Here is a 22,154-nt window from a genome sequence, read left to right on the forward strand (position 1 = left end):
TGGCAGTGTCGGCCTGGGGGAGGGGGGCGTGCACACCCGGAGGAACGGTGTCAGGGCGGGAGAGGGGCTGCTGCTGCTCGCGGGCGGAGGGCCCCTGCAGCCGGAGAGCGAGGAGCTCGCCCCGAAGGCACTGCTGGGGCAGAGGCTGTGCGAATCGGAGGGGCAGTGGCGGGGACTGGTTCTCCGGTGCCTCGGGACTACGTGCCCCCGGATGCCAGATTCGTGGGCTGAGCCTTTGGGGCAGGAAATAGAAGGTGCGGGGATGCAGGGTGCGGGAGCCGAAGGCTGTTTCCCGAGCAGGGTTGGGGTGCCCTTCTCGGCTGAGTGTGCAAGACTAGGCTGGGTACGGGGGGGTGGGGCCTGTCCTGGGGACCTTGGGAGGAGGGGGATGGTACAGAGACAGACCCCTGTGTGTGTATCTGTGATCTCCGGGACGAGGGGAGGGACAGAGCATCAATGAGCAGTTTGGGGGGGGGGGCCCTGCAGGGACTTGGGGCGCCCAGCGACCAAGCCCCTCTCACGTGCCAGGCACAACGCTAAGAAACCTGCACGAAATAACATGTACACCTCACGGTGGCCCAGGAAGATACTCGTCTCTCCCCTAATTAAAGATGAGAAAACAGAGGCCAAGAGTCTCCTCCCAGGCCACAGTAGGAGCAGGGGCCCCTCCCCTCACTAAACCAGATGACCGGTGTTCTTAGGGTTTCAGATGTGAGGGCAAGCAGCAAGGGGAAGATAGAGCCTGGAGGAAATGGGCCGAGTTGGACGTCAGGAGGGTTCTGGACCTGGACCTAGAGGGGCGGGGAAACTGAAACAAGCCACTGTCCTTACCCTAGGTCTTGCTCCCCCCTGACCTCCCTCTCACCCACATTCCAGGTATGTGGCACAAAACAAACTACATGGGCTCCAGAGTCTGGTAGACCATGATACAAATCCTGTTCCATCCCTTTCCAGCTGGGTGTCTCTGGGCAAGTCACTTCTGAGCTTCAGCTTCCTGATCTGCTGAAAGTGGAGATATTGTTGAGTGTTAGGTAAAGTGAAAGCCCTCTTGGGCTGGAGCCCGTTTCTGGCCCATTCACTGCTGTTTCCCCCAGCATTTAGCACAGTTCTGGGTACATGGCAGGCACTCAATGAATATTTGGTAGGGTGAATTTATTATTTTTTAATTTTTATTTATTTTTTAATGTGTGTTTATTTTTGCGAGAGTATGCAAGTGTGAGCAGGTAAGGAGCAGGGGGGCAGGGGAGGGGGTGGGACAGAGGATCTGAGGCAGGCTCCATGCTGACAGCAAAGAGCCGGATGCGGGGCTTGAAATGGAACCGTGAGATCATGACCTGAGCCACCCAGGTGCCCCTGGTGGGTGAATTTAATGAATAGTAGCAAATCCTAGAGCCTTGGATGTAGAGGAGTGACCCAGACGACCATCAGTAACCCCTTGAAGTTTTTGTGTACTTCAGAGCTCAGTGTGGTTGAAACAGTGTAGATGCACCCATCCTCCTCATCCAAGACCTGAGCCCGGAAGACTCAGGACTCCCTATGTGGTCCCTCCATGGGTATAGGCTTGTCCGTGGAGCTGGCAGCTGGCCACCTAACCCTTTCCTCCCAAGTAACAGAGAGGATGAGGTATTGGGTAAGACCCTGGGCCAGGCTGCTTGGGTAAAAGTAGATATGTGGCTTGGATAACTTTTTTAACCTATCTGGACCTCTAGGTGTATAGTATATTATAATAATAATAGTAGTAATAATAATAATACCAACAAATAGGGTTGTCAAAATTGCTTGAATACATTTACAGCACATAAGAACACTGTAAGCCATGAATAACTAACTCATTCACTAGAATGCAGATTCCTGACTGAGGTTAGGGAATTTTATCTGTTTTATCCACTGAAATTTAGAGCAGTGTTTGACATTCAGTAGACCTTCACTAAATATTTGTCAATTGAGTGACTGAATGAATCCATACCCCCACCCCCCACATTGCTCAAACCAAGGTGAAGGTTTTTAACCACTTGCCTGTCTGGGTTGTGAGGGATTTTCAAGTCACCTATTACAATTTCTGTCTGTACACCTTGGGAGAGGGGATTTTGTCCCCCTTTCCCAAGATGGCTGCCACCCCTACTCTGGTCAGCCTAGAGGCTGAAGTCCTTTTTCTTTCTACCCCATGGTCCTGATTCTACTCTAAGGTCACAGAGAATGTGTCAGTCCCCTGAAGCACTTACTGTATCTGACCCTGTTCTGACACTGAGGCAGAAAGGAGTCAGACACAGTCCCTGTCCCTTGGGATCATATAGGCTTATCTTTAAACAATGGATTCCAGGTGACCCAGCTGACAGCAACCAGCAGAAAGCTGTGGGCTCCCATCTGACTTGGGGATCTGGAGGGTCCTTGGAGAAGTGCTGAATGGGGCCAGGGGAGTGGACTGAATAATTGCAAAAATAAAACTCTTGTATCCTCTTACCTAGCCACCTCGCCTTTCTCTCTTGAGACACATGCACCTTCAGATTTTCTCGGGGACCTTTGGAGATTAGGTTGCAGACATCACGCTCCTTTACCCCTCAATGTTTCAGTGTATATTTCCTTTTATTTTTTAAATGTTTTATTTATTTCTGAGAGAGAGAGCAGGGGAGGGTCAGAGAGAGAGAGAGGGAGACACAGAATCTGAAACAGGCTCCAGGCTCGGAGCTAGTTGTCAGCACAGAGCCTGACGTGGGGCTCGAACCCACAAACTGTGAGATCATGACCTGAGCCAAAGTCGGTCGCTTAACCGTCTGAGCCACCCAAACACCCCTCAGTGTATATTTCCTAAGAGCATTATCTTATATAACCATAGTGATCAACTTCAGGAAATTTAACATTGGCATAATACTATTAAATAATATATAGTCTAGGAGTGCCTGGATGGCTCAGTCGGTTAAGCAGCCAACTTCAGCTCAGGTCATGATCTCACAGTTTGTGAGTTCGAGCCCCTGTGCTGACAGCTCAGAGCCTGGAGCCTGCTTTGGATTCTGTGTCTCCCTCTCTCTCTGACCCTCTCCAACTCGAACTCTGTCTCTGTCCGTCTCTCTCTCAAAAATAAATAAACATTAAATAATATACAGTCTACTTTTAAATTTTACCACTTATCCACATTATCCAGTTTCCAGTTTTTCCTCTTGATCCAGGATCCAATCCAAGATCACACATTGCATTTAGTTGTCATGTCCCTTAAGTTGGGCTTCTCTAATATTTCCTCATGATTATATTCAGGTTATGATGCTTTTTTGACAGAAATACTTCTTAAGTGATATCATATCCTTGTTAGTGCAGAGTATCAGGAGGCAGATGACATCAGTTCATCCCATTGTTGGTGATGTTAACTTTGGTCATTTGATTAAAGTGGTGTCTGCCAGGTTTCTCCAGATTTTTAAAATTCTCCCTGGCTGCGGCAAATAGAAAGGAAAGGAGGTGGCCAGAATGGGAGCCTCAACTGTACCTGGGTGACCAATGATCATGGCCCTGATTAGAGAGGTGGCATTTATTTGTCCAAAGCACATTGTCTGTTAGAGCCAGAACTGGGACTAGAACACAGATATCCTGATACTCAGTCCCAAATTCCTCACATACCACTAGTTCTACAACCTCAATGCCATTAAATTGGGGAGAAAAAGATAAAGGATCAATGTCGCAGAAAATTCAGGTTATTCCTTGGCAAATCTCTACATATGATCAAGAACCTTCCCAAACATATCACTACATAATGTCCCCTAACTCCCTGAGGCATAGTTATTCACCACTATTGCTTCATATGTCCTACATGTTTCATCTTAGGATCTTTTAAGCATCTGTTTTCCCTACAAAACCATGAGTGAATCACAAGAACAGGGTCTGCAGTTTATTCATCTTTGGATTTACAGTGCCTAACATAAGGCCAAACTCAGTGTTTGTGGAATGAATGAAGTTTTTGCTCTGAGCTTGCTAGCAACCAAGTCAGAAAGGGAAAGAGGGTATATCTTGTGGCTTTCTTGTCTAACCAAAGGAAGCAAAAGAGTGCTTCGTGTTAAATATTGCTATGAGAGCAAATCTGAGCCAGATTGAAATATTGACATGGGGACTGTTACATCCCCATGTCTGATTTGACGAAGAGGGGAAGGGGAAGGTAGTCATGGTCAGGTTGTGTAGTAGGTCACATGGAAAGGCATTTGTTGAGTAGCCTCAAAGACTCTGTGCTGGGTAGGCTTACCGACAGTGGGAATAAACTGGGAGAGACCATTCCCCAGAAAGTGAGCTCAGGAGATTTTTCTTTTTATGTGGTAAAATACACATAACATAAAAATTACCTTTTTTAAAAAAATGTTTATTTTTGAGAAAGAAAGAGCACACATACACACACATGGAGGAGGGGCAGAGAGAGAGGAGTACAAAGGATCCAAAGCGGGCTCTGCACTGACAGCAGAGAGACCAACACAGGGCTTGAACTCACAAGCCACGAGATCATGACCTGAGCTGAAGTCAGACACTTAACTGACTGAGCCACCCGGGCTCCCATAAAATTTACCATTTAATCATACAATTCTGTGGCATTAAACACATTTGCATTGTTGTGTAACCATCACTATCATCCATTTCCAGAACTTTTTCATCTTCCCTAAGTGGAACTCTACCCATTAAACACTAACTTCCCCTTTTCTCCTGCCTCTAGCCCCTGGCAATCACCATTTTATGTTCTGTCTCTAAGAATTTGACTATTATAGATATCTCACGTAAGTGGGACCAGATAATATCTGTCCCTTGTGTCAGGTTTATTTCACTTAGCTCAAAGCTCATCTTTGTTGTAGCCTGTATCAATTTCATTCCTTTTTAGGGCTGAATAATATTCCATTGTATGTATACATTGCACTTTGCTTATTCATTCATCTGTCCATGGATATTTGGATTGTTTCCACCTTTGGCCTATTGCAAATAATGCTGTGTATACATTGGAATACAAATAGCTGTTTAAGTCCCTGTTTTCAGTCCTTTTGGGTGTATACCTAGAACTGGAATTGCTGGATCATATGACAATTCTGTGCTTGATTTTTGGAGGCACTCCCATACCGTTTTCCACAGCAGCTGCACCATTCTTCAAGCCTTCCCACCTCACATCTTCAATGCTTGTCATCCTCTGGTTTTTCAATAGTAGCCATCCCAATGGGCATGACATCCCAGATTTTGACGTGTAGGTTAGACCAGAGAGAGAACTTCCTCTTTGGGGAGGGAGGGACACTAGGTTGAGGGTTCATGGGCATAACTGCACCCTTGATCCTGACTCCTTCCTGGCCTCTCCTCTACAGGTGCCTGGCTGCAACAAATCATGCAGTGAGCCATGCCCCGCCCCAGACACCCCCGCCCATCATCTGGGCCCCCACGCTTGGGACCCTGGGAGCAGCCAACAGAGCTATGCCTGGAGACTTTTGATGAGCCATCCCAACCCCCACCAAGCCACCGCACCCGCAGGCCAGACCCCAAGGATCCTGGCCACCATGGGCCCGAGAGCCTTACCTTCATTTCTGGCTCTGCTGAGGCTGCTGCTGAGCCCCCAGCCTGTTGCCTGCTCTGGCGGCCCTGGGTGTGGGACTGGTGCCGGGCTGCCTTCTGCTTCCGTCGATGCAGGAATTGCCTCCAGCGTTGTGGGGTCTGCGTGCGGGGCTGCAGCCCCTGCTTGTCCGCTGGGGACTCCCCTGAGAGGGTTGCTGACACCAACTGGTCCAAAGAACACAATGGAGTGCCCCCCAGTCCTGACCGTGCACCTCCTGGCCAGCGGGATGGCCAACGGCTCAAGTCAACCATGGGTAGCAGTTTCAGCTACCCTGACGTCAAGCTCAAAGGCATCCCTGTATATCCCTACCGCAGCACCACCTCCCCAGCCCCGGATGCGGACTCCTGCTGCAAGGAGCCACTGGCTGAGCCCCCACCCATGCGGCACAGCCTGCCTAGCACCCTTGCCAGCAGCCCCCGTGGCTCTGAAGAGTACTACTCCTTCCATGAGTCGGACCTGGATCTGCCCGAGATAGGAAGCGGCTCCATGTCCAGCCGAGAGATTGATGTGCTCATCTTCAAGAAGCTGACCGAGCTGTTCAGTGTACACCAGATCGACGAGCTGGCCAAGTGCACATCAGACACTGTGTTCCTGGAGAAGACCAGTAAAATCTCGGACCTTATCAGCAGCATTACCCAGGACTACCACCTGGATGAGCAGGATGCGGAGGGCCGCCTGGTTCGCGGTATCATTCGCATCAGTACCCGCAAAAGCCGCACCCGCCCGCAGACCACAGAGGGGCGCTCCACACGGGGTGCTGCCCCTGCTGTTGCTGCCGCCCCTGACAGTGGCCATGAGACCATGGTGGGCTCAGGGCTCAGCCAGGATGGTAGGTGGGGCTCCACATGGCTGAGGGGCAGCGTGGAGGAGGCTCTGACCAAGGGAGGGCTGTGCTGGGGTCTAGGGCCACTGTGGGTGCACCCCTCAGCCAGTCACTGCTCTCCTTTCTCCTTTTCCTCCCTTTTCTGTCCCGAGGCTCCTGCTTTCCCCTGCTACCACCTGCCAGAGTGGTTTGCAAGCTTAGCCTGGTTAAGAGGACCCAGGGGCCCATTATGCATTTGGACCTTTGCCCTGACCTAACTCAAACCCCTACCCACCCCCCACTGCACAGACGCGTGTGCACGCACGCGCACAAACACACAGCCTGTGTCTTCGTGTTAAACATTATTTCTCTGACCCTGCTGAGGGGTAGGTGACCCCCTCCTTCATCTGGCTGGGAGCTGAAGTGGGGGGTTGGGTTAAAAGGATGTGATAATGACCACTGCCCCCTCCTGTTCCCTCCCCAGAACTCACAGTGCAGATCTCCCAGGAGACCACTGCGGATGCCATCGCCAGGAAGCTGAGGCCTTACGGAGCCCCAGGTTTGGTCTTGACCTGATTAGTGCAGAGGAGACTGCCCTACAGTCCCCCCCCCCCGCAGTACCCCTCCATTCTCCCCTCCCAGCTTCCTCCTGGGGTGGGTGGGCATAGGATCAGAAAGGGACAAGAAGCCCAAGCAGCCAGACCCCATCCCAATCCTGCAAGCTGGCTTAAAGGGTTCACTTGCTGTCCTGGAACCAGCAGGGTCCAGACACTGCATCTATGCCCAATTACTGGGGAGGACAGTAAAGGGGGGGTGGGGGGGGGTGTGGAGGAATCTGCTGGTGCTGAAAATGCACCCTGTGTGCTTTCTACTACTGTTTTCTTGGTCTTCACCAGCCCCCCAGAGTGAGGTCAGTACCCATTTATAGACAGCAAGGCTGGGGCTCAGAGATGTCAAGAAGCTGAATGGGTCACCCAGCCAGGATCAGACTGACCCAGGCTCAGGTCCCATTCTGCTCCTTCTCAGCAGGCTTCTCCCTGGCCGTGGGGCCTGGAGGGGCTCCTTCCCCTCTCTGAGCCTGTTTCCTCTTCCCTTCTCAGGATACCCAGCCAGCCACGACTCATCCTTCCAGGGCACAGACACAGATTCATCAGGGGCACCGCTGCTCCAGGTGTACTGCTAACCCCAACTGGGCCCAGTGGCTGCAACCCTTCTGGGATATAGCCCACCGCACAAAGAGGGGAAGCAGGACCCCCTGTGGAGGAAGCTGGACTGTGAGACCAGCAGTGGCCACCTTGGCTCCTTCTGCCTCAGCTGACTGTTTCCTGGACCAAGTGCATTTCACTGGGCCACTGTGCCCACATCTCCCTGGACCCCCTGCTGGCCTGACCCCTGCCTGGGCCTGCTCCTTCCTGCCCCTGGTCTTTAGGCAGCCTCGGTCACAGAAAGCAAAGACTTAGGAATCTTCTGGGATTGAATCCCAGCTCTACCCCCTTAACATATACCCCATGACCAAGCATGCCAACCTCCCCCTCCACAGGATGGGGAAGGAGAGGGTGACAGCTCAAAGCAGCTTATTTTAATGGACTGGGTTAGGGAGCAGGCAGGGCCTGTCTGGAAATCTGTGGGCCGTGCCCACTCCACATTATGTTCTATTGGTTCTTGGCTGATGGTGTTCTGGATGCGAACACGACCACAGTTCCAAGTACAAAGGTAACATAAGATGGCCTGGTCATCTCAGCAGATACTGTCCTTTCTGTTCAATCTGCTTGACCACTGCACTGAGCAAGAGACATGGCAGAGTACCCAGCCTGCCTCAGTGTTACAGGGTAGTCATAAGGCTAAAATGATAGCAAGAATGTCTACCTGTCAGGTTTCCCCAATAAAGTAGCAGTTTCTATACCTAAGAAAGGTCTAACAAGTGCTGTCATTGTTAAGAGGTTCTTCTAGGCAGGCCTCCCCCCTCAGCCCCCCCACTGCCCCAGTTCCCTACAGGGTGGCCTGCTTCTGGCTATCCCTGCAGTTTCCCCAAGTCCCCATGGACAGGTGAGCCCCCACCCAGCCTCCGACTAGCAGTTCAGCTCCCTCCACCTCTCCCTGGTTCTGACAGCACTGTGGTCCACTGGGATCTTCTGGACCCTCCCAACATCCCTGGAATGGGGTCCTTTCACGGACCAGGAGGCTGGCAATCAGAGGGTTCAAGGAACTTGGCCACATTGCCAGTAACTGTGGCTCTCAACCTGGAAGCTGGCCTGCTTGGGGCAGAAATAGGGTCCTCTTGTTTGGACATCAGAGCCGAGCTGGGTCCAGAAGGAACCTACTTAGCTACTCCTCACACACAGGAGTGTCTGGTTAGTCCTCTCTCAGCAGTGAGGAGAAAGGCCCACCAGCCCATTCCCGACTAGACAAGTTAGGCACTGGGGAGCCATCTCACCCCCACAGCACCTCCTTCTTATCCCCACCGGCACCTTATGGCAAGTGACAACCAGACAAACTGTATTCATCCAGCTCCCTATCAGACATGCAAGATGGAGATGGTCCCCTTGGGGGCTGTGACCATAAGGCCCCAGTACCAGTGACAAAACTGTCCCCTTTCCTTCAGCTCCTCTATCTCATCCAGGTCAAGGCCTCTCAAAGATTGAGAATGTCCACAGTGAGAAACTGTCTCAGAGATGAAAATGGAATCAAGTCCAGTGGGTCCTAAATTCTGAGCATGGGCCCCTTTAAGAATCTGACTTATATTCTGGTCCCTATATCCAGAAAACTCACCTTTGCTCAGTCACACACAGACTAAAAGCCTTGTTTTAATTCTCCCTTTAAGTAATGAGAAACAGTCCCAGAGAGGTGTAAGGACTTGCTCTAGGTCCCATGGCAGAATCTGGGCTAGAAGCCAAGCCCCCAGCACAAGCAATGAGGCCTTTTCCCCAGGGAAAGGCCAGAGGGAAGACAAGACAGATGGAGTAAATAGTTTTAATGTGTAACAATAGGCCAACTGGGAAAGATGAGACACCCCCCACAAGGCCCCAGCCCTTCTGCCATGATGCCCTGGGACCAGTGTGCCTGGGCCAGTCCCCTATGTGTCCCAGCCCTGAGGCCCCCAAGTCCCAGGGAAGGGCAGGAAAAGGTGGATGGCTGGGGGCTCAGCCCCAACAGTTCAGGGAGGCAAATACGGGCTAGTTGAATTTGGCCTTGGAAAAATCCATTTCCGGATGCTGATCCATGAACCTGGGGAGGAAAAGTAGGAAGAAGGTAAAACAGGCTGTCCCTCTCCTGAAAAGCTAACTCCTTTCTCTAGATCTCCCACGTCTGGTCTAGTTTCTTTAGAACCCTGAGCAACCTGCAGCCAAGCCAGGCAAGCAGTAGAGCCTCAGTGTTTTCCTACAGATGGCAATCACTGCTTTTGTTATCCCTTCCTACCCTGAAGTGGCCTTGCCCTCAAGATGACCTCAGAAAGTGATTAGAGTAGGCCAGCTGAGGCTATAAATCCATAAACCTGGTTGGGTCATCCTGGAAGGGGCAGGGCAAGCCTTATGTCCTGCTCAGTAACCCACTTACTGCTGTCACCCAGGCCTATGCCAAACACCCACCCACCCCCCACCAAGCCTCCACCTCTGCATTGCTCACTTCTTCAGAATCTCCTGCTTCTTCTGCTCATCCGAGGTGGGGAGCCCCATAGACTTCTGCCTCTGGTCGTACATCATCTTTTCCACCATGCTGCGGGTCTCACTGTCCAGGTCTGACAGCTGAGGGCAGGCAGTAACAAAGACAGTTGAAGCTCTGGGGCCACCTAGGCCCTCACTTCCCGGCTGAGGCCCAACACAAGCAGCTAAGGCTCACCTTGGAGTTCTCAGGGTTGATCTTCTTGGTATTGATCTCAGGATCAGTGGATACCAAGCGGCTCCACCACTCCATCTTGTTGATCTGCGAGGAGGGGAACCACCAGAGATGGGGAGGTAGCTCACTCTGTACCCTAGAAATCCCCCCAACCCTTCCAAAACCCAACTCGCTCCTATCCACACCCTGCACCTGAGACCCACAAACCTGTGCCGGGACTTAGGGTACAGATGGGCAAGACCTCTGCCCTCCCCAGTGGCTGGGGAAAACAAATGCAGACAGTTACAAATCAGCGTCATCAGGGCAAAAATAAAGTGCAGAGGGAGCTATTCATCCAGGGTGGAGGGAGAGAAGTGAGAGTGGCCCCATGGCTCGGCCTGAGGGACACATGGTACACTGGATGAAAAAGCAAGAAAGGACATGCCAGTTGGGAGAAGCTAGTGCAAGGGCATGGAGAGGTGAGAGATAGCTAGGCTGGGACAGGCCTTGGGAAGCTTTCCTTTGACCCATGGCACTTTGCAGAGCCCACATTTATTTACTGGTGTCTGTGTCCCATCTCTCTTGAGCAAAGAGGCAAGGCTTTCTGAGGGCAGTTTTCTATGTTTTGTTCATTGCTCTCTCACCAGCACTTAAAACAGGTCTGGCACACAGTAGGTACTCAAGTATTTGCTGCATTGAATGCATGTACAAACCTAATGTAAAAGATGATGTTTTGGTAACAAAGACTCAATCGTGACTTCATCCCTACCTAGAGGTAGGAGCCTGGGCAAATCTGAGCTGCCCTTTTCCAGATTCTAAAATGGGAATTTTAGACCTAAACATTACAAATTTTTTAAGAAAAGGGGAAGAGGGGCGCCTGGGTGGCTCAGTCGGTTGAATGACTGACTTTGGCTCAGGTCATGATCTCACCGCTCAGGAGTTCGAGCCCCATGTCGGGGTCTGTGCTGACAGCTCAGAGCCTGGATCCTGCTTCAGATTCTGTCTCCATCTCTCTGCCCCTCCCCTGTTCACACACTCATTCTCTCTTCCCCTTCCCCCTTAAATATAAACAAAAGTCCATTTTTAAAACAACAAACGGGACAGACCTACATTAAAAGTCCTGTGCAGATTACATATGTCCACTAGGCCCCCAGCATGGTCCCTGAGTGAATGAGCAGACACCCTCCCTCCTTTCTCCATCAAGACGCAGACCAGGAAGCCAGGCCGTTCACACCTTCTCCAGATGCACTGTCACCACCTTGCCGTCCTCAATGAGCCACGAGCTCTCTTCCACCTTCACTTCATTGTAGAGCTCCCCGTCAATGATCGCCGGTTGCCCCTTGAGCCCCACCCGGAGGTGCCGCCGCTGGATGTCCACCACCACATCCTTCCCCTTCAGCCGGAAGTTCACACGGAAGGGCAATGCCAGCTGCATGGGGCAGGAGAAGTCAGCAGGAGCCCCAGGCTGGTTCCCTAACCTCCTAACCCGAGCCCCAGCCACTCACGTCCAGCTCCGACAAGGTCTGGGTCCAGCGGTAATTGGGCAGGTCGGCCCCGTTGCCAAGGTTGGGCTTCAGTTTCCCTTTGTCTTTCTCATCCTCCTCTTCCTCGTCCTCCTCAACCTCCTGCTCACAGGTGGGGTGCTCAGCTACTTACCTGACAGACACACTGAACCCCGCTGAGCCAGGCCCAGGGCTGGCACTGGGCATATGGCCACAAAATGAAACAGACCTGGTCCCTGCCCACCCCAGGGCCCTCTGGGAGCCAGAAGTACAAAATGGATCTGGTCTCTGAGACGAGCAGCAAACCATATGACAAAGGACACTGTTGGTGAACAGTGACAGTCAGAGATGGATGGAACCCAGCTGGGGATTCAAGCCAAGGGACTTGGAAAGAAAGCCCAGCACAAAACAGAAGATCACAAGGTGACTAAACAGGGTTGTTCTACAATAAAACCAGGTTGCCAAATGATCAGTTTTCTTTTTCTGTGTCTGTAGGGTTGAGACCCCTATTGTGAGACCAAAAACTCCGGAAAATGCATGCCCCAAGGGTTGTTTGGAAGCTGGACTTGAGTCAGAGAGAGGAGTCCCAGGGGGGCACAACCCCCAGGTTTATCAGCACAAACAGCCAGGCTGGGCGCATAGACCCCAGCCCTCCCAAACGATACCTGTCCAAGCACCGCACACTCTGGCTCTTAGGCTTTCTCGCCAAGGCTTTAAAGCCAGTAGGTTTTTGGGTTTTTTTAAACCCAATCCTGTGGCTCAATATCTAGGAGTGGAATCCTGAGGAGTGGGGAGGCCCCCCAAAGCTGAGGGACGGGGCATTCCAGACACAGGGAAAGGCGAGAGAGTCCCTGGAAGTTTCCAAGCCCCTGACTACTCTCAGGCACCCCCAGTCCAACTCACCTGCTTCCCTGGGGAGCCAACACTGCCATTCTTGAGCTGGGCCTCATGATTCTCTGCATCCTTTTTCTGTGGTGAAGGGCACAGCAGTTGGCAAGAGCATCCTCGCTGTCAGTGCTGATGGGGATGCGGGGAGCCCACGCTTACCTGGTCAATCTCCAGCTGCAGCCTCTCTGCCTCCTCATCTGTCAGCTCCTTGATCTGGGGCCCAGAATTCTCTGACTTGGCCTCCTTGGCCAGCCTGGCTGCCCGCTCGGCCTTCTCCCGCCGCTCAGTCTCCTGCCGAGCTCTCTTCTCCCGCCGGGCCTTCTGTGCCAGCTGATTGTGGTGGTTGAAGGTCTGTGTGATGAGCTGGGGAAGGGACAAAAGGTGATGAGGCACTGAGGCTGGGGTCCGTCCCCCCTCTATCTGCTGGGTGCCCGGGCAAGGCACCACACTCAGAACCCAAACTCCTCATCTATACAGCGGGGATGACACCGTACACACCTATCTCAGAACTCGAAGGAATAAATGCAAAGTACCTGGCATGACAAACAGTGGTTACTTAAAAAACACACAGTCTAGTGACCACGAACACAACAGTGACGCCAGACAGGCTGAGTTCTAACCCAGGTTGTCACACGCTACTATATTTTTGGCAAAGGACTTATCCCATAAGAGCTTCAGATTCCTCCCCTGTGAGGATGCGTCCCTACCTCTCATAGGGTTACTGTGCAGACCCAGTGGTAAGTGCTTGGAGAGGCCTTCCCTACAGAGCAGAGCTATTATGAACAGAACTCCAGCCTCCGCCCAAGAGGCCCTTCCTGCGCTCGCAGGCCTGCACCAACCTGCTTCCCTGACCAATCTCCTCCCCATGTGAACCTGTCTCCAGGACAGCAGCAACTCAGCACCACACCCAGAATCGCCACATTAGCAGGAAGCCAGAGAGAGCTTTCTTGAGGGAGAAGGCTAGACTCCTCAGCTCCTCAGACTGCAAGCTATCAATGTCAAATCCTTCCTCTCCCACTGTGCTTTCCCAGAACATTTCCAACCCACATCCTGCTAGCTGGCCTCCCTGCTGCCTGAGAGCTACCACAATACTACTACCACTGTCACTAGCTGGCTGTGTGGCCTTGGACAAGTGAATGATTTTGACGCGTTCTAAGCCCCAGTTTTCTCACCTGTCATGAGAACCGAATACGACAAATGCTTACCAAGAGACTGGCATGGTCCTGGCCACATCACAGCCACATACACAGTGTTAGCTTCCCAAACCCCTTGCCTGATGGAGTCTAATCTACTGTCAGCCAGTTAGGGGTGGGGAAGTTCTCCCCTGTAAAAATACAATGGGAGAGATGGCTCACCTGTTTATACCAACAGGTCTCAAAACGTGGTTCCCCACACCCGCAGCACCAGCATCACCTAGAACTTGTTAGAAATGCTAAACCTCAGTCCCACTCCAGACCTACTGAACCAGACATTCTGGGGTGGGGCTCAGCAGCCTATATTTTTAACAAGTGCTTCAGCCCAATTCTCAAGCAGACCCGAGAGTCACACCTAGCCTGGAGCTCTTGGACTACTCCTTCTACCTGCGTGACCCTGAGGTCATCACTCTGTGCTTCTATTTCGTTATCACTAAAAGCAATCTTGCATAAGCTGTTCTTTGCCTAAAATGTCCTTGTCCCTACTCCCAGGTCACCTGGCTATCTCCTGCTCATCCTCCAGGACCGGCTCCAGTGTTTCTTCACCTTCAGCAGGCCCAGGAACATACCCAACTCAGGAAACCCACCTGTGTCAGCCCACACATCTGGAGGCGGCCTCACAGGCACTCAACACACGATCAGTGATCAATGTACCATCTTCCAAACATCTCTGACCTAGAGCTGGATGGAACGAGGGGTCTGCCAGAGCTGAGAGGTATAGGTGGGGCTCAGGGTCACAAGCACCCATGGGCTCCTAGACCTAGGTTCTGCCAAATGCCCCGTGGCTTCTCATTCATTTGATGTCAATTCCTCCTGCTACCCCCAAACTCCCAACCTTATGCCACACTGTGGTAGTTCCACACTCTAGAAGGCTAAAGTGCACCAAAAGCATCCCCCTGACCAAACGGGTTAACAAAACAGGGTATGAAAGAGAAGGGAGTCACCTGAAGGCCATTCTGCTGTCAACTGAATCGGTCATGAGACCGTTACGCCAGTAAAGGCTGTTCCACCATAGGGCCTTGGTCCCAAATCCCTAATCGGGAAGACCTTGAACTCAAGCCGTTTGCCAACCAGTGGCCAAGGGGAGGCGGGAGCAGGGCCCTCCCCTCTCCCAGCTCCAGTGAATCACGTTACATCCCATTCGTGCTGTTCCTTCCTAGTTCCTGGAGGTTAGATGAGGGCAGAGCTGAACCACCAGGCACAGTCAAGGCCAGTCACAGCAGCCTCTGACCCCTCCTCCCAATCTCCTCCCACCAGCTTTACCCAGGCCCAACCCCAGGCAGAGACCCCTGGGGGTGTGTAGCCTACTCTGCGGTGTCAACCAGCAGGCTTCAGAGAGTCAAGCACCTGTCAACTGGACACATCTTTGGGACCCACAGCCCAGCACAGGAGGGAAAGATGGGGACAGCTGGGCTAGTTCTAGAAGACAGGCCCCAGGGGCACCTGGGTGGCTCACTGGGTTGAGCATCCAGACTCTTGATTTCGGCTCATGATCTCACAGTCATGGGGTTAGGCTCTGTGAGAGGCTCTGTGCTGAATGTGGAGCCTGCTTGGGAGTCCCTCTCCCTCTCTCTGCCCCTTTACCGCTCACACACATGTGCATGCACACACATGCACGAGCACTCTCTCAAAATATAAACAAACATTTACCAAAAAATAAAAAATAAAAAAAAAAGGAAGACGACGAGCCCCCAGACTTTTAAGTGGGCATAGCTGAACACAGGCTTTCCCTGAAATAGGCTGGGTGACTGGGAGTAAAGAGTAGTTCCCACCAGCCTGGCAAGAAGACACACTGAGACGTAGGAGATAGTTAACCTTACCACGGCGAGGGTACGCCAAAACATCTCAAGGAGAAAACATATTCCTGCACTAGCATTTCATATAAATGAAATCATTCACGAAGTGCTCTTGTGTGTGTGTCTTCCCTTGAAGAGCTGAACAATATTCCATTAGATCCATCATACATATATATGACACTACTCATCCATCAACAGATGCTTGGACTGCTGCCACTTTTTGGTCCTCATGCATAGAGCTGCTATGAACACAGGTGTACAGATCTCTCAAGATCCTGCTTTCAATTCTTTTGGGTATGTACCCAGAGGTGGGACTGCTTCAGCCCCAAGAGGTTCAAAAAAGGACCATGAACTTGTATTTTCAAATGCCAGTCACTTCATCTACATTACCTCTTTTTATCCGCACAACAGCCCTAGGAGGTAAGGATTAAGAAACCCTCACAGCTACGAAAAATGAGGCTCAGAGAAAAAGTGATTCACCCAATGCCACATAGTGGTCAAGCAGGAAGTGGAGAGGGAGACTGGGATTCCAACTCACGTCTGCCTGATTCCAGAGGCCATGCTCCTAACCGGTGCACTTGAAAATGATGTACACAGTAGGTACTCAATACATAGGAGTTGCTGTGTTACAAATGGAAACCAGGTGGGAAGACTGGACAGGTTTCTGCCTGCCTGAGAGTCTGACCAACCTCCTGGGGAAGAGCTGAATCTAAGCGAACAAAGAGCCAAGGAGCACGACAAGGGCTAGGAGGGGCCAGCAGACATCCTATACACGGCAGCCACCATACTTGTAAGCCACCACTTCTTTATATTAGTCACTGCTCTCCCCTCTTGCAGCTCTCTCTTGGTCATCCTTCATACCTCAAGCACCACTTCCTCAGTCTTCCTTGAGCCCCCAACCTAGGTCAGTCCCCATGTAATGCTCCCAGGGCTTCTGCCTGAACACCTGCTTCTTCATTTACTAAGGGGTGGGGGCAGCATGCTACACTGTGAGATCCATGAAAACAAGACCATATCTGTTATTCACCTCTGTAACCCCAAAAGGTCTGGCATCGTACCTACCACAGACAAAGCATTACGTGTTCAATAAACATCACTGAATGAATAAATGAATGCTATTGTAAGGCATAGAAACAGGAGCTGCTAGCCCACAGAGAACAGGAGGTGTTGGCGCTAACACAGAAAGACTATTTTGAGCCAGCAGGGGTCCTACAGGTCAATAAATCCACTTTCTTCCACTTTGCAGACATACAGACTGAAAGGACCAGAGACTGTGTGGGAAATCAACCAAGCCACAAAGCTGGGCTGAGATTTCAGGACTCCCACTCCCAAGTGAGTGTGTCTACGACAGAGTAGCCTCAGATCATCAAGATACAGTAGAACACATTCTAGCCTGTCAGACCCCTGATGGCACAGGAAACAGTTTGTAAAATGTCTCTTTCTTGTTACTATGTGTCTTTAAGTGAAAACAAGTATCAAGGTCCTAAAAACCACTATTCAGTGAGGTAACATTTTCACAACTTACCACTCTTCAAACACATAATTACAACCTAAGGTATCAGAAGGAAGCTCAAGGTCTCGGATACTGTACCACAAAACACAACTCCCAAATCCATGACCTCTGGGCCACCGTATCTGGGTAGACTAGGATTGGGTGGCTTTAGGTTTCCTGTATTTGTTTTCTATGCTCAATTTCTAACATTTGCCCACTCTTACCACCAGCTAGGTAATTGGACAAAACCACCTTGATGGAAAAGGAATCAAGCAGCGTGCGGTCAGGGGCAGAAGGCAGTTTTACAACAGACTCTGGTTCCAACCCTGGCTCTATCACAAATTAGCTCAAGACTTTGGACAAAGTGCCAAACACCCCTTGAGCCAATTTCCTCGTTTGCAAAATGGGAATATTAACACCTGCCCTTCTCAAACTGCTAAAGGATCACAGGAAATAGAAGTAGATAAAGCACCTGGCAAGGAGAGGGGCTTCAATACATGACAGCTTGCTTCCCTTCCCTGACTCTTCGCCCTTGGCATTTTACTTCTGCAGAAGGCTATTATTATTTCAAGAGACAATTAGAGGAGTTTTCTTCTGAAGAAACAGAGCTTCCCAGGAGACAGCAGGCCCCAACACTCACCTTCTCTGCCATCCCCTCTTCTCCTCCAATAAAAAAGTCTGTTTTGCGTCGAAGGAAGCTGAAGAAAGTATTCACAAGCTGAAAGACAGAAAAGGACCACAGCTGTGAAGATGCAACAATGGGAGCCCCTTAACTGCACAGAAATTGGTTTCTAGTTCTAGGGAACTTGGGACTTGACTGTTTCACCCCAAGCCTCTCATCCGAGGGGACAGCCTCCCCAACTTAGTCACTCCCACCACGAAGCCCAACTTAACCTTATTTAGACTGCTTGAAAGGCACATTTCTCATTTCTCGTGTCTACGTGTACATGGGTATCATGTTCCTTGTGGCTCTAGAAGCAGCCTAAGGACACAGAACATTCCTGTGCATCCACGGCTTTAAACACCAAGGCCCAGCTTTCCTCTCCAGATAGTAGAAAGTCCATCCAGACTGGCACTGGCTGAGTTAGTTACTGAGGCAGAGACGGAAGGAGGGGAGTAAATGAAGCCACTTCAGAAGTTAAAACCAACTAACTCTGGCTGGTATACCAGCGTATCCAAATGGTTAAAAACAAAGGTTTGAAGATCAGACTGAAACCTATTAGCTCTGTCATCTTGGGGGAAGTTTCTTAACCCTAAAACAGAAAACAGCACCAGGACCTATTTCTAGGGACCCTGCGAGGATCCAATGAGATAATGGAGGTGAGGGCCCTTAGTAGCATCTGGCCCAGAGCAAGAAACCTCCTATATGAAGCCATGACTTTTTTTTATTTGAGAGAGAGAGAGAGAGAGAAAGAGACAAAGAGACAGTGTGTGAGTGGGGGAGGGGCAGAGGGAGCGGGAGACACAAAATCCGAAGCAGGCTCCAGGCTCTGAGCTGTCAGCACAGAGCCTACAGAACAAGACACCTCTGCCGGGGTGAACTCCTCACACATGGGTACCATGAACTACAGCTTATTCGGTCTACATCACCAAAGCTTGGCACCAGACCTATGCTCAGCAAAGCTTTTGCTGAATGAAAAGATCTAATGGTGACCAAGAATCAGCACATACAAGCCCTTTTATTTGCCCCAAAGTTCTAGCATCAGACTTCGAAACACTCACAGCTTCATGGGCTGAATTTCTACTTCTAGACACTTTCTTGATTCACTCAAAATGAACCTGTAGGGGTGCCTGGGTGGCTCAGTCGGTTAAGCGTCTGACTTTCGCTTAGGTCATGATCTCGCGGTTCGTGGGTTCGAGCACCGCGTCGGGCTCTGTGCTAACTGCCAGCTCAGAGCCTGGAGCCTGTTTCAGTCTGTGACTCCCTCTCTCTCTGACCCTCCCCTGCTCACACTGTCTCTCTCTCTCTCCCCTAGAAATAAAACATTTAAAAAAAAAATGAACTTGTCCCCAAATCTAACTTAGTGTCAACAATTCGGGAGGATGAGGAAGGGAACCTTTTCACACCTGCACATTAGTACCCCTCTTCCACCTCAAAAGGCTTAGGAGTCCTTGGTCTCCACAGGCACCTGGGTAAAAGAATGAGACCAGAAAGAGCAAAGAAAACTTGTTGCCAGTGAGACACGGAATCAGCAATGCACTGTGGAAAACACACTGGCCCAAGGAGTCTGGTCCTGTCTAGTCAGGAACCTGTTGGATGATCTGGGGCAAGTTCCTTTGGTTTCTTTACGGAATGAGAGTTCTGGAATTGATCTTGACAGGCTTTTCTAGTTCTAACTTTCCACGTTTTGGGCCCAAAAACCCAATCTTCAGAATCCGTGGGTCCTCACTGTTCATACACTGTATGTTGTTTTACAGTCACTATGCAGGAATCAAGCTTTTGGAAAGGTTTTTTTTTTATGCTCCATCAGGACAAGGACAGACTTCTGCTCACATCTATATACCCAGGACCAGTCTGGTGTTAGGAACACATCAGTCACTCGAGAAATATCTGAATGAACAAACCCGATTATTAAGAATTCTTTACTTCCACTTCAAGACACTCTCCAACAAAGACTCAGAAAATAAAGGGCTTGTAGTTCTATCTCAAAAAAAAAAAAAGGAACTGAGGCTTGGAGACGTGGAAAGGTCCCCTGAAGGCAGCTGCTGGAAACAAATTGTGAACCAGGCCTCCTACTCCGCATCCACGGCCTAAAAGGACCACGTGCTAACATCACCCCGCCCCACTTCCACCTCCATCCCCGTTCGTCAGCTCGGTCCCGGTCTTGGTAGAGGCAAATCCCAACATATAGGATGGTTCATCCTAAGAAATGCTCTTCGGGGGCGCCCATCACAGGGGAAACGAGGCCGGACGCAAGTGTGAGACTGGGGGAGGGGTTAAGGGGAGGGCGCTGCGGTTTTCCAGGGCCGCGTTCGGAGACGCAGCAGCTGCTAAGACACGAACTACTGAGCGGGGCCGGGAGCCCGGGGCAGAAACGAAGGGGCCCAGAAGTGAGACGGGGAGGCTAGACCGGAAGCTGGGGCGCGGTGCGAACGTAGTGGGATCCCAGGAACCCGCGAGGCCCAAGGGTGAATGTCGGCCCCGGAAGACAGAAGTGGAGTGAGCGTGGCTAGGACCGCGCGGGTGGGCGAGCGCCTCAGGACCAGGCCAGGCCGACGCCGCGCGCGCCGTTACCTCCTGCACGCCGCCCTCGTGCTGCTGCGCCATGGCCAGCAACATGCCGTCGAACCGCTCCTCCTCCTGCTCTCCGCCCATCGCGCCTGCCTCTAGCCACGCTCCGAGCTCCCAGGTCCGCACTCGCGTCCCGCGCTCTCGCTGCTCTTTCGGGTCGCGTCGGGCCCAACGGTTTCAGTCGTCCACCTTCCGCAGCGGAGCCGGAAACACGCACGCGCCGTGCCGCCCAGGCCCGCCTTCTCGCCCTCTCTTCCCGCCTCCCTCCCGTCCCGGGACCACTGGCCGCGCTGCAAACATCCCGCTTCACCGACCATTGGTCAACATGCTGAGCCAATCGACGAGCGCATCCAGGACTCGGTGGGCGGAGCCAGGGGGGGTCTCGGAGTTTGGCGTGAGTTGCTATGGTCACCAGAAGCTTTGGAGCCTTCCAGAAAATCCTGAACTACAATCTGGCGAGGTTGGAAGTTAAAAAGGGGCAAACTCTGCGCATCAGCCCAGAGAGGGACTTCCCAGGTTGTAGAACGGTGGAACTGACAATGTCATTAGCCATCTCTTCCAGTCCTTCATGAGGCAGTGGAGGTCCAGAAAGGAAACAGGACTAGCCCAAAGGACAACCTATCTGCGTCATCATCACACACTTGCCAGGACCAGTTTCTTGTAATTACAAACTGTACAGTGGCGCGAGCCTCGGTCGCGGAAGGGCTCCGTAGTTGGGTTAATGCTCTTCTGATGGAGTCGAAATTCTTAACAAGAGACAATACGTTTTGCTCTGGGCCTCGCAAATTATGTAATGGTTGCTGTATTCAACCTTCAGTCCTGTTAATGTGGGGGACATGTCCCAGCCATCTAAAGAAAACCCCTCCACTTTTGCAGTGAAATTCATCATCTTAGTCTTCTCCGGGACTCTAACTTTTTTCAAATCTCTTGCATCACAAACATTTTTCTTCTGGATCATTCCCTTCAATTTATAAACATGCTCCAATGTCACTTTTTTTTTTTTTTTAAACCATTTCGTGACTCCATTTTCTCCTCGTACCACGGCAATTTTTGGTTCTCATTTACAGCAAAACTTGAAAAGATTACTATACTTGTCTCTCCACTTTGTTACCTTCCGCCTTTCCTCAGTTTATTCTAATTAGTCTTTTTTTAAAAACATTTTTAAAACATTTATTTATTTTTGAGAGAGACAGAGACAGAGCACAGTCAGGGGAGGGGCAGAGAGAGAGGGAGACACAGAGACACAGAGAGCAGGCTCCAGGCTCCGAGCTGTTAGCACAGAGACAGTGTGGGGCTTGAACCCATAAACCGCAAGATCGTGGCCTGAGCTGAAGTTGGTCGCTTAACGTACTGAGCCACCCAGGTAGTGCCTAACTAGTCTTTTCTTAAAAGACTCTGACCAAGGGTACAGTGACCTTTTGTTGCCAAAGCCCACGGACCACTATTGTCTCCCTCAACTTCTCAGCTGCTTTTGACACAGTTTACTCTTTGTTCTGGAAACTACCCCCCNGTGTTCCCCGATATTCATATGTAAAAGCCCCCACTGTGACATTTTGGAGATAGGGCCATTTAAAGAGGTAATTAAATGAATTCATAAGGGTGGGGCCCTAATCCAATATGAAAGAGTATCCTTACAAGACACAAGAGTGTCCAGGAAATTGTGGGCACACAGAGGAAAGGCCATGGGTGGCAGCTGTCTGCAAACCAAAGAGAAAGGCTCCTGGAGAAAGCAAATACCTTGATCTTGGACTCCCAGCTTCCAGAACTGACAAAATAAGTTTCTGTAGTTTCAGCCACACAGTCCATGGTATTTTGTTATGACAGCCCCAGCAAACTAATAGAGCTTCCGGGTCATCACACTTACCTGGTTTTCTTCTCC

The 22,154-nt window shown here is 51.0% G+C and overlaps 2 protein-coding genes across 2 annotated transcripts in view; one reads left to right on the forward strand and one right to left on the reverse strand.

Annotated features, from left to right (window-relative positions):
- The window catches only part of KDF1 (keratinocyte differentiation factor 1), a 9,363-nt gene extending 424 nt beyond the window's left edge, over window positions 1-8,939 (forward strand). Inside the window, exons 2-4 of the mRNA XM_077775611.1 lie at window positions 5,313-6,386; window positions 6,844-6,918; window positions 7,460-8,939. Coding sequence (XP_077631737.1) covers window positions 5,345-6,386; window positions 6,844-6,918; window positions 7,460-7,542 — 1,200 coding nt within the window. The 5' untranslated portion in view covers window positions 5,313-5,344 and the 3' untranslated portion in view covers window positions 7,543-8,939. The remainder of the gene's footprint in view (window positions 1-5,312; window positions 6,387-6,843; window positions 6,919-7,459) is intronic.
- A 376-nt stretch (window positions 8,940-9,315) lies between these two features.
- On the reverse strand, window positions 9,316-20,485 carry NUDC (nuclear distribution C, dynein complex regulator). The gene is made up of 9 exons (XM_077775612.1): window positions 20,279-20,485; window positions 17,684-17,761; window positions 12,722-12,925; window positions 12,578-12,643; window positions 11,678-11,797; window positions 11,407-11,601; window positions 10,197-10,280; window positions 9,984-10,102; window positions 9,316-9,584 (listed from the first exon to the last, which is right to left on the reverse strand). The coding sequence occupies exons 1-9, from the start codon at window positions 20,357-20,359 to the stop codon at window positions 9,533-9,535; spliced, it is 999 nt and encodes a 332-aa protein (XP_077631738.1). The 5' UTR covers window positions 20,360-20,485; the 3' UTR covers window positions 9,316-9,532.
- Window positions 20,486-22,154: the final 1,669 nt, after the last annotated feature.

Source organism: Crocuta crocuta, unplaced genomic scaffold (assembly GCF_008692635.1).
Source record: "Crocuta crocuta isolate KB4526 unplaced genomic scaffold, BGI_CrCroc_1.0 scaffold127, whole genome shotgun sequence".
Classification (NCBI taxonomy): Eukaryota; Metazoa; Chordata; class Mammalia; order Carnivora; family Hyaenidae; genus Crocuta; species Crocuta crocuta.

Bases quoted from the DNA above. Each gene is read 5' to 3' on its own strand.
- NUDC (XM_077775612.1), bottom strand. From the start codon at position 20,359: ATGGGCGGAGAGCAGGAGGAGGAGCGGTTCGACGGCATGTTGCTGGCC. The intron at 10,281-11,406 runs GTGTGAACGGCC...CCCTCCTCGCAG, and splicing joins TGACAGTGCATCTGGAGAAG to ATCAACAAGATGGAGTGGTG. The intron at 10,103-10,196 runs GTGAGCCTTAGC...GCCTGCCCTCAG, and splicing joins TCAACCCTGAGAACTCCAAG to CTGTCAGACCTGGACAGTGA.